The 19,009-nt window shown below is 41.7% G+C and overlaps 1 protein-coding gene across 3 annotated transcripts in view; it reads right to left on the reverse strand.

Moving 5' to 3' along the window:
- USP47 (ubiquitin specific peptidase 47) overlaps positions 1-19,009 on the reverse strand; it is a 50,348-nt gene that overhangs the window by 19,902 nt on the left and 11,437 nt on the right. For all 3 annotated transcript variants that reach the window (XM_081199164.1, XM_081199163.1, XM_081199165.1), the window contains 7 exons: positions 17,222-17,425; positions 16,197-16,310; positions 15,086-15,224; positions 13,264-13,360; positions 9,285-9,430; positions 7,772-7,851; positions 7,067-7,216 (listed from right to left, as the gene is read on the reverse strand). In XM_081199164.1, coding sequence (XP_081055290.1) covers positions 7,067-7,216; positions 7,772-7,851; positions 9,285-9,430; positions 13,264-13,360; positions 15,086-15,224; positions 16,197-16,310; positions 17,222-17,425 — 930 coding nt within the window. The remainder of the gene's footprint in view (positions 1-7,066; positions 7,217-7,771; positions 7,852-9,284; positions 9,431-13,263; positions 13,361-15,085; positions 15,225-16,196; positions 16,311-17,221; positions 17,426-19,009) is intronic.

Here is a 19,009-nt window from a genome sequence, read left to right on the forward strand (position 1 = left end):
AGGCAGCAGTGAAGCATGCCTCAGTCCTTGACTCTTGGGTCTTGGTACCTGAAGAAATGCCTACTCCCACATACCATTGTGTTTCATATGCTTTGTAGTTTTTTAATTGTTGTAAGTCACTCCAAGTAATAAAAATGTATAAATTTGACTATACATTAATGACCTCCTCCAAGGGCCTCTCCACAGTTTGAGGTAAGGCAAGTGGCAGCAAGGGACAAGGCATTTCCAGTTGCAGTGTCCTGTCCCTGGAGGTCCAGGAAAACTCCCTGGTGCCAAAAAGATGGCCCTGCATTTTTTGCCAGTAGTCAAAGGCCTTTTTATTCTCCTGTGCTTTTAGTATGTTTTTACAAGGATTTTATGCTTTCAGTGGTTTGATTATATCTTTGTATTAATAAGTTTATCACTATACACACACCACTCAGAAAATGAAAGCTGAAGGGTGGTACAGAAATCCCTTAATAAAATAAGGTAATGTTTCTGGTTTGAGACATGTGTGACTACCTCACAAATGGTGCATGCACAATAGGTATGTTTTGAACATATCAACTGGAAGTCCTTAGCATAGGAAATTAAGAGAGATTCTTATTTTTTCTCAGTGCATTATTCCCCATTTCTCTCTTCTTCCCAATACTATGAATAGTATTTGGGGGGCAAATTATGAGTTGTATGAAACAACTTGTCAAAAAATGCTGAGCATATGACCTGTTAGTTTCTATTTATGCCAGCTGAGTCTTTTATTCAAAAGTAACTAAAAATATTGAGACACGCGAACTTGAAAGCTGACAGAAGACTGGGCTCATGAATTCAAGAAGCACCTTCAGTGGTGAAGGTAAAATCAGTAACACCATTTGTTATGTTGTAAAATGAGTAATTTAAAGGCAGATAAGGACATTTTAAAAGGTTCTGAAAGTCACTTTCTCTCATGATCAACAGCTGTCCCCTGATTTCTAAATAAATAATAGGGGGCTTAATGGGAGAGAAAACTCACCAATTGCAAAATGGCTGGTACACAGCTTATAAGATTACTATCTAAAGCATGTTGTTTGATGGATCCCACTTTGGGAGGAGATCAAGGATATGGGAAGGTCCTCAAAAAGCCTCCAATGCATCCCTCCAATGCATCCCATTTCTGAGAGCTCAGAGAAGCACTAAGAACAAACAGAACAAAGGTTTTACAGCCCCAGCTTTTCCACATGAACAACAATTCTGTCATTGTTGATAGAGAAGAACTCTTTACAAAGGGACTGTTCTTCAAACCATAATGGGGAAGGTAGGGGGAACTACTCTACTTGGCTCCTCTGCACCGTTGGTTTTTTTGTTTGTTTGTTTTAAAAATTGTACCTAAATATTGCAGAGTACAAGGAAGTATTTTTTTTTTAATCTGTTATAAGCGACAATCTTTGCATCAGAAGGCAATTACTATGAAGTGGATTACAGATTCTGCAGTTTTGACTCTATAAAATATAAATCAATCTGAAGCAAGCATGCGTATCACCTGTACAAAATATAGATTTTTAAACTACAACTATGACCTGCTAATAAGGCCATTTAGGGAACAATTGCTGACTAGAATGCTTAAGTAATCTGCACCAAAACGGCTGAGGTATTTTTTTCCAGCAACATCTTATTATGTGGGAAGCAATTAGTCAGATATAGAAATATGCAGTACAACAGAATGTGTTACATCTTTTACATTTAAAAAAATGGCATGTGAATGATTGACAAAGTGGTTATGTAAAATTTATGTAGACTGTGTGATGTGCAAGTCAACAAGGAACCATACTATTATATAGATCCATATCTATAGATATAGATATATATACAGATATAAACAAAAACAAGTGATGCTCCTATGGATCTTCAAAACTTGAATGAAAAAAACTCATGAATGGTAATGCATTATTTAATGACTTTAGTGCTTACCAAAGAGGAAGTGATGCTCAAAGTAATTTTATTGGGATTTTTACAGATCAGTTTTTAAAAAATATGTGTAATATTTGACTGCTGTGTATTTTACTTCTTTCTACACTTTTCTATCATTTGTATAATTACAGGAGATTGGATTTGATGATCCTCAGGGTCCCTTTCCAACTCTACAGTTCTACAATTCTATGATGCTTCTGCCTTATATGAATGAAATTGAAAAGTATTTTATAAATACTATTTCTACCAAAATGTCTCTATTAACTAGCATAAGTTGGTTTTCAATGTGGTTCTGACTCAAGGAAAGTCAAGAAGAAATTATAGAAAAGTCAAACCATTTAAAATTTATTCTAGTAGTTAGATCCCATGTCATGGTTGGCCTCCAAAGGCTCCTTTCAAAGCAAGTTAGCTTTGGGGCCAAGAAAATGTTGATCAATAACATCATCCACTGAATAATTCACAGCAAAGTGTGTCTGTGACTGCATCCTTCCCTTCCCAGTGTTCCCCTAAATCTGCTTCAGAGTCTTGGTGGTGGTGGTGGGGCTTTCAGAGCAGACCTTGAATTGCATGGGTAGAAGAGAGAGGTGATGTCCCATTGCAGAACCCAATGTGACACTAGATCACCCAAAGTACTTCATTTCTCATATCACTATCAAGGACAAGGAGATAGATTAATATTCGCAGGAAAAGCCAGAAGCTGTCTAGTCAAGGCTATTACTGTTGAATTAAATAGGATTTACTTCTAGGTTAGTGGGATAATATAATGTCCTAGATGTTTGATCTGGAGTTTGCTCCCACTGGTGACAGAACTCAAGGTTCTATTCAATATGCTACTGATGGCAGAAAAAAGGGGGAAGAGAAATGTAACAAATTTCCCCTTCCTCCTGCAGTCACCTTTCATACTAACTGAGGGTCCCCAACCCTGCTATTCAGGGCAAAATCAACAAAAACCACCTACTCACCCATTTTGCCTGTAGAATTCCTTAGTTGGATAAGAAGCCTTCCAAGAATAGAGGGAAGTTTTCTGTTCAGGGGAGGCAACATCCAACCCTATGTTCACTACACTTCAGCTGAACTGAAATAAAAGGGACCACATACAACTAACAGGCTGCAGCTCAATATCCACTTACTGGAGAATAATGCCTGGGAAGTGGCTTTGCTTATGAGTAGAAATGTCTAGGATTGCACTGTTTTTTCCTGCATCCACTGACTTTCCACTTTCATGGAAGTTTCATTACTGCCAATATCTGCTTGTGGAAGATTACCAATACTTCTTTAAATTTACCACTTTGAACTGTTGTTTCCTAACAATTTTGTTTTCTTGCAAACACATAGGCAAACAGCCTAACTTTTCTATAGAAATGCTTCCAGGTGCTTGTAACAAAATTCTGATTACTATTAATTTGCCATGTGAAGCATTAGAACACATCAGCCTTACTATAGTTACTGTCCTTAAAAACTCATACACCCCCCAAACAGTAAGACAATTCACGTTTAAGGAATGACAACCAACTGTAGGATGAAGTAGGAGCAACAGACAGCCAATCCAGCCACCGAGTTAAATTCAAAGGATTATTTAAATTTAAAGGAGGATGGTTTCCTATTGTAAAATTTAAGTTGCTAGCAAAATTAGTGCTCTTTCAAAGACTACATATATCAATCTATCTGAAAAGTAGGGTAGATTCAGAAGTAGGGTGGAACGCATACTAGAGGCTAGAGGCTAGTATGAGGTGCTGTGCCCAAAATATGGCATCTTAGTTTAGTTCTGGCTTGGTGGTGCAGCCTACCAGCTACAAATAGTGGTCCACTAGGAACTGTTTTTGCTGGGCACTTGGCACAACCCCCCCCACGCGTGATTTTCTGGAAAGTCACAAAGTATGACTGGTGAGCTTCTATCACCTTGCTGGTCTACAGTTTATGTAGAGCTGGCACAATGACATTTCTACTGAAGCAGTTTATAAGTAGTCTTATTTGCATCTTTCTTCTATGGTACCCAAACTGTAAGGTTTCTAGTCAAGTCTCCCATCTGACTAGACACAAACCTGCTCAGCTTCAGCATGGTTGATGAAGGATGTGCCTTCAAGACAATGGCCTATTTTAATCTTAAACCACCACTTCAGCTTGGGAAATATGCTTTTGAAGAAGTCCTTTGGAAAGCTTGATTTGGACAAGGTCAAAACAGAACCTAGACTGTTCAGTAATGCCTACACAATGCTACTACCCTGTAGCTAAGGAAGATGATTCTTTAGTATTTTTCATCCTAAACCCTTTTCTGATGTGTGAAGCTGTAAGCTGTACTTAATCTTGAAACTAGATGGGATTGCAATATACTGCAAGTCTGTACAATATTACTGCAAATGCAAGAGTTCCACAACACAATTCTTAAATATGTTCTCTATAAACAAACAGTAGCAGCACAAACTTTCCCTTTTAGCATTTTCTTCAGATTTGTATTTGGAACCTGCAAATCATTAGCTTAACCGACAGCAAATTACTGATTGTTTCATAAGGTTTGAGCAATTAATTTTTTAAAACTGCTCTTCTACATGGCCTTATATGGAATACAACAAAGCTCTTGTTGTTTCTTCAAACACTGAAGCTATACTATAACGCAAAAGAAAACAAAACAAAATGGGAGATCAGAATAGTAAACTAAACTATTTCTTCAAGTTACGAACAGACACGGCAATAAAAGGTTGAAGCCCCAATAGCTGCCAGTTACGAAATTTAATCTCTATTTTGATTTGCAGAGTCAGAAATAAACAGTTGGATATATCTTAAGCTTGTAATTTCTCTCAAAAATCCCATTTACCATAATGTTATTAGAAATTTCAAGTATAAATCCTTTGTAGTGTATAATGGCAACCACTGACAAGACAGACCTTTTCTTTTTTCCAGGAATTGACATGTTTTCTGTTACTTTTATTAAAAAATGAGAGATCACTTACCTCTTGGCTAGAGTTCTTTGAAGGTAGTATCCTCCTTAGATTCCCTATTTTGGGTAGTGCCGCCTGTGGCGAGTCCCTCAGGAACTTACTAGCAAGATCTAAGAGTTTTACATTCCCTTCCACAAGCCCTATTAGCGCATGTGTTGGTCCCATTATGTGATTGATATGACCTTTGAGCCCACTACTTACTTATCTGTGGATCAATGGAGGATACTACCTTCAGAGAATTCCATTTAGAAACATGCAATTTTTTTTTCCTTTCTCCAAAAGCAAGTATCCTCCATAGTTCCCAACTGCTAAAGACTAGACAGCTAAAATATTTTCTACCACCCAAATAACCAACTTTGCAATACAATTCAGGAAAAATATAAGAAAGCTTGACTAAGTGGAGCATCAACAGAGTTTCCAACACAATAGCTTTAGAAGAACCTCAACATATGATAAACTTGGTTCTCATGTGCAGATATTCATGATAGAAACAGATGTTGTTTCAACCAGACAGAATAAGAGTTGGTATCTATGCAACTTTCCAGTAGTTAATATTCATGCAAAATGTGCATCCTGTGATAGTTAATTGACTTAATTTTTTATCTCCCACCTCAGAGAAAGCATTTAAGACAGTAGATCTTATTACAACATTTTTTTAAAATACACTAGAGACAAGGGGAATAGGTGCCTGTTAATTAAAAAGATGACTTAATGGTGAGCTTAATACCAATCAAAATAGGGAGGCATTCCGAATAGTTCTATTTACTAGATAATGTCACATTTATAAGCCCTTAAGTTACCCAACACCTTGCAGTAAAACTGCTGGTGGGTGTGGGGCGATTCTGTTCCTGGCCCCTGTGCGTGTGGGCAGCTCACACATAATCATGTTCTGCCCTGCCCCACCCCCATGCCCTCTTCCAGGTCCAAAAGGACCCACACATTGGCAATCACACATCAGTTGGACACACTTAAGATGGCTGCTGCCTGTATATACTAAATAGCATGATAAATTTAACAATACATGAAAATGGCTAAAACTAAACAAACAATTTTCAGCTGTTTGGTTCAGTTGTTCTGGCGTGGGCAGAAAGCATTTATGGTTCACTGGCCAGAGTGTTAAGAAAGAGGAAGAAGTTTTCCTTCTTGTTTCATCTCCAAGAATAGTGTTCCACCAGAGCAAGAAGGCAAGGCTTTCACAAATGTGCTCCCACCAGGGAGATGGAGAGGAGCAGCTTCTCCTACACTAGCGCTATGCTAGGGAGCAAAAGCGCTGCCAAGTAAGCAGGCACTGCTTGTTTGCTCCTCCCACTGCTAAGTGTGTGTGTGCAAACACTTTCATGTGGCCTTCGGAGTAGGGGATGGCAAACCCTTAATGTGGTCTCTGAACTGGAAAAGCTTGGACAAAACCAGTTGATTTTTATCATGTCCAGCATATTATTATACTTCACTTCAAAACAGATGTATATGCAAAATCTATTCATTTATATTATCAAATGTGATGGGGTCACCTGAATCACCTACCACACCATAAGGAAGGATTTTGTAGAATAAATACCTGAAGATATCCTACCTACTTGGCTTATTTTCTCATGACTCCTCTTATTGCTTTTCATGTTCTCTGCTTTGGATTATCCCCTTACAACATGCAGACACACCCACACACAGCACACATGGAAATCTAAATTAGAATTCCATACACATTCCCTTTGTATATATGACACCTCTCACTAGTTTAAGGAGAACTACACCAAAAATATGGCTCACACCATCTCTTATTCCTCATTTCAAAAAGTGTTCCTTTCTGCAGTAAAACGAGAAACTCCTGTTACCACCACAAGCAGTTGCTCTATTTTTATTACAACTGTCAACAACATTAACACTTTTTAGATATTAATAAAACAAACACCTATCAACATACCAAAACAGAACTAACACTAAATCCCAAAAGCATTCCAAAAAAAGCATAATAATATTACGGTAACCATTAAATCACTTAGCTGAACTTCCCTCTTAAACATGCACCAGTAGGACTCATTGAAGGGTCAAAAAAACTTCTAGAACTTGCTAGCTGGTTTACTGCACAAAGACGGACAACCCAAGATGGAGTATCTAGGATGATACTTACTTTTCAAGAAAGTAATACCACTGTTGCATTATGTATGTAATGTGTGCATAGATGCATTAGCATTCAGGTGAGCAGTACACACCACACTTGCAAAAGCCTGGTTGGAGCCATAGGGCCGAATGACCAACGGAATATCCAGGTATGTGTCAATCCTCCAACTCTCATAGCCGCATTCCAGACATCTTACATAGTCCTTCAGCTTGCCTTGATAGAGCTGATTTATGAGATCAGCCTGCAATTGAGAAAGAATTTAAATATTTCAGCAAAGCCAAAGGGAGACAAACAAGATATTATCTTGCTTTATACAATATTCATTCCTGTGGCATTTAAAGGTATTCATATTGAAATGCACAAGTAACACTTTACAGGGATAAGACAGAAGTTCACAGTGTGTGAAATCTGCCAATACCTTTTGTATCTGTCAAGTAAGAGTGTTCTTTTACTAAAAAGCAGAGCATACTCTCATTTCCATCTAATTTTAATACAATACACTGGTTATTCATCAAAACAGAAAATAAACCTACTCACAAAGCTGAGGGCAGGTAAAATGTTTCTTTCTCCAATTAGTCTTAATAGCATCTGATTTGGCTCAGAATTATTTCTTCTCTAGCTAAATCTAAAAGCATGACTTTCACCATACCATCTCAATGTCTTTGCCGAATTTAGCATTTGAAATGTGGTCCAACGCAACATTATCTATTTAATCCATTCTAGCTAATATTTCTAGTTCAAGTAGCATGATATTCCTCTTTATTATTATTTTTTTAAGAAGAGCCAAAACTGTTACCTGTTCTGTTAGTTTCCATTTTTGTTCCAAAGCATCAAACATGACTCTACAGAGTTCCTGGACATCATGCTGCTGCCAGGCTGTTGGAAAATAAAAGTGACCTTATTGTGTCGGCTTAGGCAGACATCTACCTACAGAATGTTGTTAACCTGGTTTACACGCACACACATGCACACCCCACAATTTATTTGGGCAGAAACTTTTATGTAATATCAAGGCAGACCTAGATAGGTGGATTCCCTTCACAGTAAACTTATTCTGTTTAGGATTCTGCTAGCTTTGGGGTCAAAGGGTACTAGCAGACAAAGTCATACTCAGAGCAGACTCACTGAAAGCAGCCAACTTATTAGCTACAATCATGACTAACGTTAAGTGCACTGATTTTGTTGGGTCTACTTAGAGTACAGCTTAGCAGGATATTATCACTCAATTTCTCCCATGTGCAACACTTGGCTAAAAACTAACCATTCTTTCCAAGCATGTTCATATTTTCAAAAAAACCACTGGACATTTACAACAGGAGTTTGGGGGTCCCTAAAACCTCTGGAGCAGACTCGAGATGCATGAGGGGCTGCACAAGAAAAGAAGCGCAGTTCTGAGGCACAAATGTCTCTTGCGCAAGTACAACAGCAGTGTTTGATACAGACCTAACACTGCAGAACATATACTTTGGACTTTAACAATACTAAAAAGAGCTGTAAGTTCTGCTTCTAACACACCTTTTATTTTGGCCTCAATAATTTATTTTAGTTCATAGTTCAAAAATAGAGTTTCTAGGAGATAAAAAGCAATGAGGCACTGAACACATAAAGTTTACTTCTGTGAATTCATTGTAACAATTCAAAATTGCAAATAGGAATTCATGTTTGCATGGAACAAAAAATAAAAGAAATACAGTAGTCACCAATACCCCCTCTCTGCCTACTAGATAATGCAGATACTGCGTAAAATGAAACATTGTCCAGCCACCATCAGAATGGATACTGTTGGCAGAATGAATTCCTACCCCCCCCCCGCCCCGCCCCTGCAGCTGCTCTGCACCCATCAAAGCATATCTGGGGGGAATATGTTGGCTGCGGGGGGGGGGGGGGCGTGGAAGGGGAAGTCCACTCATACAATATTAGGCTTCACATACTGAAAACAAGGTTTAAATTTATCCAAGAATCATTTTAAAGTAGCATGACTTTCTTCTGCTATCCCTGGGAGCATCTAGGTGATTACCATGGTCACCAAGATTCGGTCACCAAGATTCTGGACTAGATAATCCAACATGTGTTCTTAAACAATGTTTGTAAAAACAGTACAAAAGCTTGCAATGCCTATATCTTTTAGAGCATTCTCCATTCCTGAGAAAGTTGAATCACTTAAAAAAAAAAAAAATCCCACACCTCAGAAGATTAATGTACTCTCTGGGATTCTTTCTATGGAACAAATCCACATTCAACACAGAATGTCAGTTTATATCTAGCCTAACAATTACACTAAATTTAACCAAGCAATTTGTCTTAATTACCCTCACTACTATCCCATCCAAAGCTTCGTGTAACATCTGTTGTTTCAATTGCTCTCTTTTTGCTGGTCTGTAATAAAACAAATAGCCTCTGAAGCTGGTAAGGGATGCTGGTCACTGGATCTTCTTCAGATTCTTCAAATTCCCATCTATTAACAAAAAGGAGGGGTCTTAGTAGGATCAGGCAATTAAGTTACAACACATTTAAAAGAGATGCCTTCTTAATGTACATTTTTAGATAGAGATCTTCCTTGGATGACAAGCTGATGTAAAATTGCTGTTCAAGGTGCAAATATGGAAAACCCGAAATCCTAATTCATATGCTTAGCATAGTCTAATATAGAACATAAAAACATCTTTTAAGAAAACATGCGCAACAATTCTTCAGCATTTAATGTTTTCATCAGACCACTTTCTATAAAGAAGCATTATGAAACATTGCACACTTTTTTTATAAAACAGTTGTTTTCCAAAAACAGTGGTACCTCGGTTTTCTAATATAATCCATTCCGGAAGACCGTTTAAATTCAGAAACGTTCGGAAACCGAAAACTCAATACGGAAAACTCAATATGGAAGCCACATGGCATGTTTAACTTCCGAGGCGTGTTTGAAAACCGAAGCATTTACTTCTGGGTTTACAGCATTTGAAAACTAAAATGTTCATCAAAGAAGAGATTTGAAAACCAAGGTACCACTGTATACCCATTTGAAAGTGAAATTAATAAAATCACAAAATGTGAACTCTCATGAATTCTTGCAAATACTGTTATAGGATTAAACACTGCTTAGAACAAGAGTGGGGAAAGGGAGTCCCATCAGTGAGTGGAATTCTGACCTCTGCAGTCATAGAACCTTACGCCATTTTGAGAGGTAAGCAAAGCCTCCCACCTGTCAATCACCTGACATCAAGGGCAAGGCTTAAGTCAGCCTACAGAGGAAGATCCTTTGCATTGCCAGCTTCAATCAAAGCCAGAATGCAAGGAGTTATTTATGCTTATCGCCAAATGTGGGGAAGTTGGCTGTGATTTGGGGGTGAATGGCCTAGCAGGCCAAATTGGGACGTGGCAAGTTTATTTAATGTGGCAGGTCAGAGGCTCCCTATTCCTGGCCTAGAATTTACAGAGACACACTGAACCATACAATGGGTAAAGGTTTATACATTGCTCCTTAACTACTCTATTCCAAACTTAAAAATGGAAAGTGTAATGCTGGTGGTCAACAAAAGAGGTTTAAAGACTGTCTCAAGGCAAAACTTAAAAAATGTAGTATAAACACTGACAACTGGGGAACGCTGGCCTGTGAGTGCTCCAGTTGGAGAACAGCCTTTACCAAAGGTGTCATGGACTTTGACAAACTCGAACTCAGGACGCAAGGGAGAGACGTGCTAAGAGGAAGGCATGCTTGGCAAAACCACACCGTGATCAACTCCTACCCAGAAACCAATGTCCCCACTGTGGAAGGACGTGTGGATCCAGAACTTGCCTCCACAGTCACTTACGGAATCATTGTTAAAACCATGTTTACGGAAGACAATCTTATTTGGCTACGAGTGATCGCCAAAGAAGAAGACGATTTTTTATCTACACTATGAAACATGGTATTAGCTACAAATCACTTTTTTCTACTACTAGTACTATGAACAAGCTCTCAAGTGCTTGAGCACAGAAAAATGAGCATTCTGCATCCTGTGCGCCTCCCTGCTTAAACAAAAACCTCATGACATCTCTTGGAACATCAAATTTGATTTTATCCAAGGTTTATTACCAGAGAATAATGCTCCTTCTAAGATTCTATTGTTATTTCTGATAACTCCAACTTTTAAAACTGCAGGTCTATTCTGAAAGTATGTTCCAATACTAATGGCCAGTTGTCTAAAAAAAGTTCTTGCTCCTACTGTGTTGCAGAGGGAGCTAGTCATGACACTTCAAATAGAAGAAGTTATTATAGGAGCATGAATGTACTCCAACCCTGTTACATTATGTGCTCTCATGGGGGGGGGAATCAGAAAGAGCCCACTACTGTTTTACCTAGAAGGAGGATTTCAAGTATAGGTTAAGTATAACTAAAGTTTAATAATTTCTTAGAATGATTTTCAGAAAAATACATGCTTTGGGAGGGGGAAATCTTGTCCAACACACACACAGTCAATTTTTTCTTCTTAATACTCATTTTCGTAACTGGCAAAGTACAGTGGTGCCTCGCAAGACGAAATTAATTCGTTCCGCAATTCTCTTCGTCTTGCGGGTTTTTCGTCTTGCGATGCACGGTTTCCCATAGGAATGCATTGAAAATCAATTAATGCGTTCCTAGGGAAACCACCTTCAGACCAGGTCCGGGGACAGTCTGTCCCCGGACCTCTTCTGAAGGCTGGGGGGGGGGGACAAGGGCTTTTCTTACCACCCCCAGCATTTTAAAAAACCTTGGGACAGCGGAGGACTTCTCCGCTGTCCGGGCGATCTTAAAATGCTGGCGGGCGGCATTTTAAAATCGCCCCGGACAGCGGAGGACTTCTCCGCTGTCCGGGGCGATTTAAAAGCCCCTGGGAAGGCAGGCAGGGGGGAGCAAAGACTTTTGCCCCCTGCCCGCCTTCAGAAGGTGTTCCCACCCCCCCGCCCGGCTTCGCAGCAGCGCTACGAAGCCCGGCAGCTGGGGCAGCTGTTCCCGCCCCCCTCCCCCCTTCGGAACATCGTTCCGAAGTGGGGCGGCTGGGGCAGCTGTTCCCGCCCCACCTCCCCACTTCGGAACAGCGTTCCGAAGTGGGGCGGATGGGGCAGCTGTTCCCGCCCCACCTCCCCTCTTCGGAACATCGTTCCGAAGTGGGGCGGATGGGGCAGCTGTTCCCGCCCCCCCTCCCCCCTTCGGAACATCGTTCCGAAGTGGGGCGGATGGGGCAGATGTTCCCGCCCCCCTCCCCCCTTCGGAACATCGTTCCGAAGTGGGGCGGCTGGGGCAGCTGTTCCCGCCCCACCTCCCCCCTTCGGAACATCGTTCCGAAGTGGGGCAGCTGGGGCAGCTGTTCCCGCCCCCCTCCCCCCTTCGGAACATCGTTCCGAAGTGGGGCGGATGGGGCAGCTGTTCCCGCCCCACCTCCCCCCTTCGGAACATCGTTCCGAAGTGGGGCGGCTGGGGCAGCTGTTCCCGCCCCACCTCCCCACTTCGGAACATCGTTCCGAAGTGGGGCGGATGGGGCAGCTGTTCCCGCCCCACCTCCCCCCTTCGGAACATCGTTCCGAAGTGGGGCGGATGGGGCAGCTGTTCCCGCCCCCCTCCCCCCTTCGGAACATCGTTCCGAAGTGGCGCGGCTGGGGCAGCTGTTCCCGCCCCCCCTCCCCCCTTCGGAACATCATTCCGAAGTGGGGCGGATGGGGCAGCTGTTCCCGCCCCACCTCCCCCCTTCGGAACATCGTTCCGAAGTGGGGCGGCTGGGGCAGATGTTCCCGCCCCCCGCTTCGGAACAGCGTTTTAAAATGCTGGGGGTCGGCAGCGAACACTCCCGACCCCCAGCATTTTAAAATCTCCCCGGGACAGAGACTTCTCTGCTGTCCCTTGGAGATTTTAAAATGCTGGGGGTCGGCAGCGAACGCTTTGCTCCCGCCCGCCAGCATTTTAAGATTGCCCGGGGCAGGCGGGGGGAAGGCAGGCGGGGGGAGCAAAGACTTTTGCCCCCCGCCGGCCTTCAGAAGAGGTCCTCTTCTGAAGGCCGGCTGTGGGCGAAAGTCTTTGCTCCCGACCGCCAGCATTTCCCTATGGGCTTTCGTCTTGCGATGCAAGCCCATAGGGAAATTCGTCTTGCGAAGCGCCTCCAAAACAGAAAACCCTTTCGTCTTGCGGGTTTTCCGTCTTGCGAGGCATTCGTCTTGCGGGGTACCACTGTAATGCTGCATGAAAACTATCACAAAAACTTACATTTCAGAAAGCTACAACATTAGAACATCTCTGAAACCTATGACATTAAAATATTTTTGATAACATGCACTTACCTATATAATGCATTTCTAAATTCAGGAGTCATGAAAAGGGTTTGCAGAAGGCTGTTCAAATAGCAAGTCATTGCTTGATTTACTAAACCTACATAGCCTTAAAAAAAGGGGGGGACATGGTTAGCAGCCAGGCTAGCACCCAAAAGTAATAGAGTAACCTTTCTTGTTCAACAGGTTAACAGTTATTCTAATAATTTCAATGAAATTTGGAACAGACATTGCTTTTCCTATTGCGACCATTGTAAGTCCACCACTAATCCAAAGGCCCACTAGACCAGTGTTTCCCAAACGTTTTTGGGCAACGGCACACCTGTTTACCGGAAAAAAATCTCGCGGCACACCACCATTAAAGCCCCGCCCCGTGACGTCAGCGCGCAGCGTCACGCCGGGAGGGACGCACAAAAGTGAAAGTTTTTTCCCTCCCCCTTGCCGGGGTGGGAGGAGGCAGCAGAGCGAGGGACTGAGGGACGGCGGCAGCTGAGGCGGCGGCGGCTGTTGTGGTGGTGGCGGCGATAGCGGGCGGAGGAGGGGGCGGCGGCGGGAGTTGCTGCTGCTGCTGTTGCTGCTGCTGCCCGGACATGCCGGCCTCCTCCTCCTCCGCTGTCTCGCGCTCCTCCCTTTTGCGCGCGCTGCCCCGCCGCTCGGCACCACCACCGCGGAGCCGCCCCCGGCTCGACGCGGATCCTCGCCGCCGCCGCCTCTCGCCGCCCGACTCGCCCGCCTCCCTCCCACGGCACACCAGCCGATGTCTCACGGCACACTAGTGTGCCGCGGAACACCGGTTGGGAAACACTGCACTAGACTATCAGAATACAAGAATAGTTTCCTTGAAATTTATGAACTGGGGAAAGTAATAACGGCCATGGGTTTAGATTCTAAATAGCTGTGAACAGAATAGTCCTCCTATTCATGGAAGGCCCCAAGATCCAGTAGAAGCTTCACACTGAAGGGAGGGAGTAGGAAGGCAATTTTCAGAAATCCCCCTCCCCATTGCAGCACTATTCTATATCTCAAACACCCAGAGGCTTCCCAAACCTCCACAGCAGCAATTTATAAAGTACAGAGGGTTGTAGAACAAATCTCTGTATTAGTGGAGGGGTGAAGAGAGTCAAGAGTTTCTATGCTAAGATTGATTGAAAGAGGCAGGCAGAAAAAAGTATATTAACTGTGAATGGGGGTTGGGGGAAAACACTGCTGGAGAGCAGTCTGAGTTCTCTAGCTGTATGGAATACTTGCAAAGGTCAAAGTAGTGTTTAACATGTAAAATAAAAGGAACATGCCTGGAGACCTGCAGAACCATCTGCACTCAATACATTACACAGTGGTACCTCGGGTTAAGGATTAATTCGTTCCAGAGGTCCGTTCTTAACCTGAAGCACCACTTTAGCTAATGGGGCCTCCTGCTGCCGCCGGAGCACGATTTCTGTTCTCATCCTGAAGCAAAGTTCTTAACCCGAGGTACTATTTCTGGGTTAACAGAGTCTGTAACCTGAAGCGTATGTAACCCGAGGTACCACTGTATAGCCCAGGTATCAAACTGTACTAGGGGAAAAAACATGGAAGCAAATAATAGAAACAGGAATCAGCTCACACCCTGGGCAGTGGGTTTACTGCCACTACTTCCTACTCACTCATACCATGCTTGGGAGTAGTTTTACCAACAACAGTTCCCTAGGCCTTCTCCCTTTGCACCAAACTGCACACAAAAGTGAGGTGTATGGCTATATTCTGCCCTGCCAATATATAACTTGTTTTAAGAGAAGCCTTACTATACAATTGAAGCCTTACTATACAATGGAAGAGAAACAATAAACCACCTTACCTGTTTCTGATTTACTCAGAATTGATGTATAAGAATAGTTCTGACCAACATAATCATTTGAACAACCAGCAGAACCTTCTCGTGGAAGAGGGCCTATAAATCTATCTGGATTACGGTCATCTGCTCCACTGGCCTCATCCTAAAAGATAAGATACGTTAACTAGCACATTTGCAAAGGATGCAGTTAATGCAAATCCATCCACACAAAGTTATCCTATTTAAGGAAGTCTAGAGACTAAATGCACATGTCAATAGTCCCATCTACAAGTACTACACAAAGGAGTCTCTCCAAGAGAGAATGAGTAATGGGAGTGAGGAGGGGAGGGAGCCTAAACAGAGTTCCTATGATGTTCCCACCTAGGAGGTCCCAAACCCAGATTGCTAGTTGAGCAATAATGCACAGGATCAATTTCTCCCAGCTACTAGGTGTAGGTACTCCTTCTCTGTGCTCCAAAATAGCCTTTGATGCTCCAATCTGAGGCTGATCAGTATTCAAAGCTACTTTCAGCACTCAAATTGCACTGGCCTGATCAGAATTATGAGGTACAATTATGGGAAGACAAAGTGCACTATTGTGTTTGAAGTCTCAGCATGCATTTCCTCTTAAATGCATGTCTGAAAGCTAAAGTGGTCTTCTTTCTTAAAAGGCCTTACTGGTTTGGGAAGGGCAGTAGGGATGACTGGAACTGGTTTACTTGTGTTACCAGCGACAGAGTCAACAAGTTTGATCTCTCTGAGTGGAAAAAAATATTAGTTTCTGTTTACTGGAATATACAGATTCACAAAGCCTTTTGTGACAGAACTCCTCCTTGGTTGCATGCAGAGAACCTATATGCCTTGCCAAACAGAGCCTTCCACAGAATCATAGAATTGTAGAGTTTTTCCACTAACATTTCTCCATCTTCTCCACTCCTATTTATATAGTCAGTGCTATCTCATTTTATAATACTCTTCAGCACAAGATTCTGAACCTATACTAGGCAATACTGGTACAGTACTGGTACCAGTAAAAATAAAAATTATAGCAAAAACCAAGCTTTCTTAAAAGTGATTCATAAAGAAAATGCAGGTACATAATAGGTACTTGTTTTATAATTTTAAATTCTCTTACCAATACTATCTGAGGTTGTTCTCCATCTTTATCTGTCAGATGCAGAAAGTTCTTTTTCCCAGGTTCAAAACCAGCATCAACAACAGATTTATCACTTGATTGATCCAATGATGTCTACAACAAAACAAAGGAATTGCTTGCTAAATAGATCTGGCTACTATTTATTTTGAAAATTAAAATTATAGGAGAACAAGTGGAGGGGGGGAATGATAGACCCACAGGCCTAATGTGAAATATCAGTATAAGCTGGAATATCCCTGGTCATCAGCACACTCTCACTGCATTTAGCTCTAATAGAAATCAAAATTTCTCAAGACTCTACTGAGCCCACAGGGACCATACAAGTGCTTCAAATTACAGAATGAACCTGCATGACACCCCACCCATAATGGCAATTTATTAAACTTCCAACATTAGTAGCCTCTATAGCATAACTAGAAATTAAATACAAAGTACAGTGGACATGCATTAGAAGTGCTGTACAGTTTGCTAACTATAAGATACAAAAACAGAATGAATAAAATAGAGGCCAGGGATTTCACACATCCAGGTCTTAATTTCTCTTTTATGTTTTAAATGTTGCTTCATTTCATGCACTCCTTCTCTTTCTGTGTCAGTGGGGGAAGGGCTGACCTGGAGAAGGGAAGAAATGGGCAAACTCCAAATGTGACCACAGGGCTAAAAAAAGGTGGTGATCACTGTTATACATATTCTAGGATTAATGCTGTTCAAATTAAGAAAAAACTTCAGTATTTAAAAAATCATTTAAATAAACTGATAAAAAGAAATTCAAGCAGCATGACACATATGTAAACAATATAAACAGAAGGCATATTTTAAAAAAATGAATAAAAATAAATAAATAGACCCAATCCTGTGCAGGGGAGGAAGAGGGTAGTTCTGTTGTGGAAGCTGCCTCTGAATGGGGTCTTTAGGTAAATCCCACCCATTGCCTCCAACATTTATACAAGTATTCCCCAAACGTCTACATTTCTACTCTGTTAATAAAGATAGTGTGTTATTACCGTATCAGCAACGCTGCCTCCATTTCCCCATATTAAATCAAATGTTCCATTAATATAGCCCACTTTAGTGGCCACATCCTCAAACAGTCTTTTTACTGGAGTGGAAGCTGGCAAGTTCAAAGTGATGCGCTCATTAACGGTCTTAGAATTAGTTGTATCTTGGATTATACAAAGCACTCTAGGTTCATCAGCGGCACTTTCGATCTGTAATGAAGAAAAAAACAGATTTTTAAAACTGACCATCCAACCTCTGCTTAAACATAACCAATAATAATAATAATAATAATAATAATAATAATAATAATAATAATAATTTATTATTTGTACCCCGCCCATCTGGCTGGGTTTCCCCAGCCACTCTGGGCGGCTTCGATAGAAACCAAAAATACAGTAAAATATCACAGATTAAAAACTTCCCTGAACAGGGCTGCCTTAAGATGTCTTCTAAATGTCAGGTAGTTATTTATCACTTTGACATCTGATGGGAGGGCGTTCCACAGGGCGGGCGCCACTACCAAGAAGGCCCTCTGCCTGGTTCCCTGTAGCTTTGCTTCTTGCAATGAGGGAACCGCCAGAAGGCCCTCGGCGCTGGACCTCAGCGTCTGGGCAGCACGATGGGGGTGGAGACGCTCCTTCAGGTATACTGGGCCGAGGCCGTTTAGGGCTTTAAAGGTCAACACCAGCACTTTGAATTGTGCTCGGAAACGTACTGGGAGCCAATGTAGGTCTTTCAAGACCGGTGTTATGTGGTCTCGGCGGCCGCCCCCAGTCACCAGTCTAGCTGCCGCATTCTGGATTAGTTGTAGTTTCCAAGTCACCTTCAAAGGTAGCCCCACGTAGAGCGCATTGCAGTAGTCCAAGCGGGAGATAACCAACTTCTTCGTAAAATGAAGTGAAATATTTTATTATCTCATGGATCAAAATAATGAGAATATGATTTTCTTTAAGACTAAACCATCTTAACAGCATTAGAGGCAATCATCTGGGGGGGGATCCCACCACTTTGGCTCAATTCAGATGACCCTCTAAACCATGTTGATCTAGGGTTGCATATTGCTTCTTCCCCATCTCACATTTCCCACTGCATTTTGTTTAACGATAACCTTAGTTTGCTTGTATGTGTACACAGTTCACATAGTAAATTAATGCTTATCCTTCAAAGTAGAATCAGAAGTTATGTTAAGTGCCAAACAGGAAGCACAGAAGGGTGCTATATGGAGGAAGGAGAAAGAAAGGGTACAAGAGTGAACACTTATTTACAATCCTCCAAAACTATTGTTTGGAGCAGAAGTAGTCAACATGGTAGTAAACATGCTATCTTTCATCCCTGATTACTGGCGACAATGGGTGGGCCTCATAACTCTGTTCTCTTTCCATTAGACTATTTAAGTTAATAGTTAATTTTTTATTGATGGTCTAACTGCATGTTTATTTGAAGGCAAACAATAAACTTAAATTGATTTGTAAGAGATTAGCAAAACACTCCCCAAGTTAATTCCATACTTGATCCTGTTCCCACACTTTCCCCCCTCTCATTAGCTTTACATGGTCAACTGAATTATGTACAGCACTGTTACATACAAGACAGTCATGCTAGATTAAACCAATGGCCAAGCACAGAATTCTAATGGCAGGACTTACATTATACAGTAATCAGAGGCATGCTATGTATGGGGCAGAGGGAGAAAAAGGTTGTGTTCTTGCTGCGATGACCAGCTACTGTCAGATACACTTATCTATCAATGCTTTGTTAAAACGCTATGTTACACAGTGCTGCATTGTCTGACA

The sequence above is a fragment of the Podarcis bocagei genome, assembly GCF_964188305.1.
Source record: "Podarcis bocagei genome assembly, chromosome: 1".
NCBI lineage: Eukaryota > Metazoa > Chordata > Lepidosauria > Squamata > Lacertidae > Podarcis > Podarcis bocagei.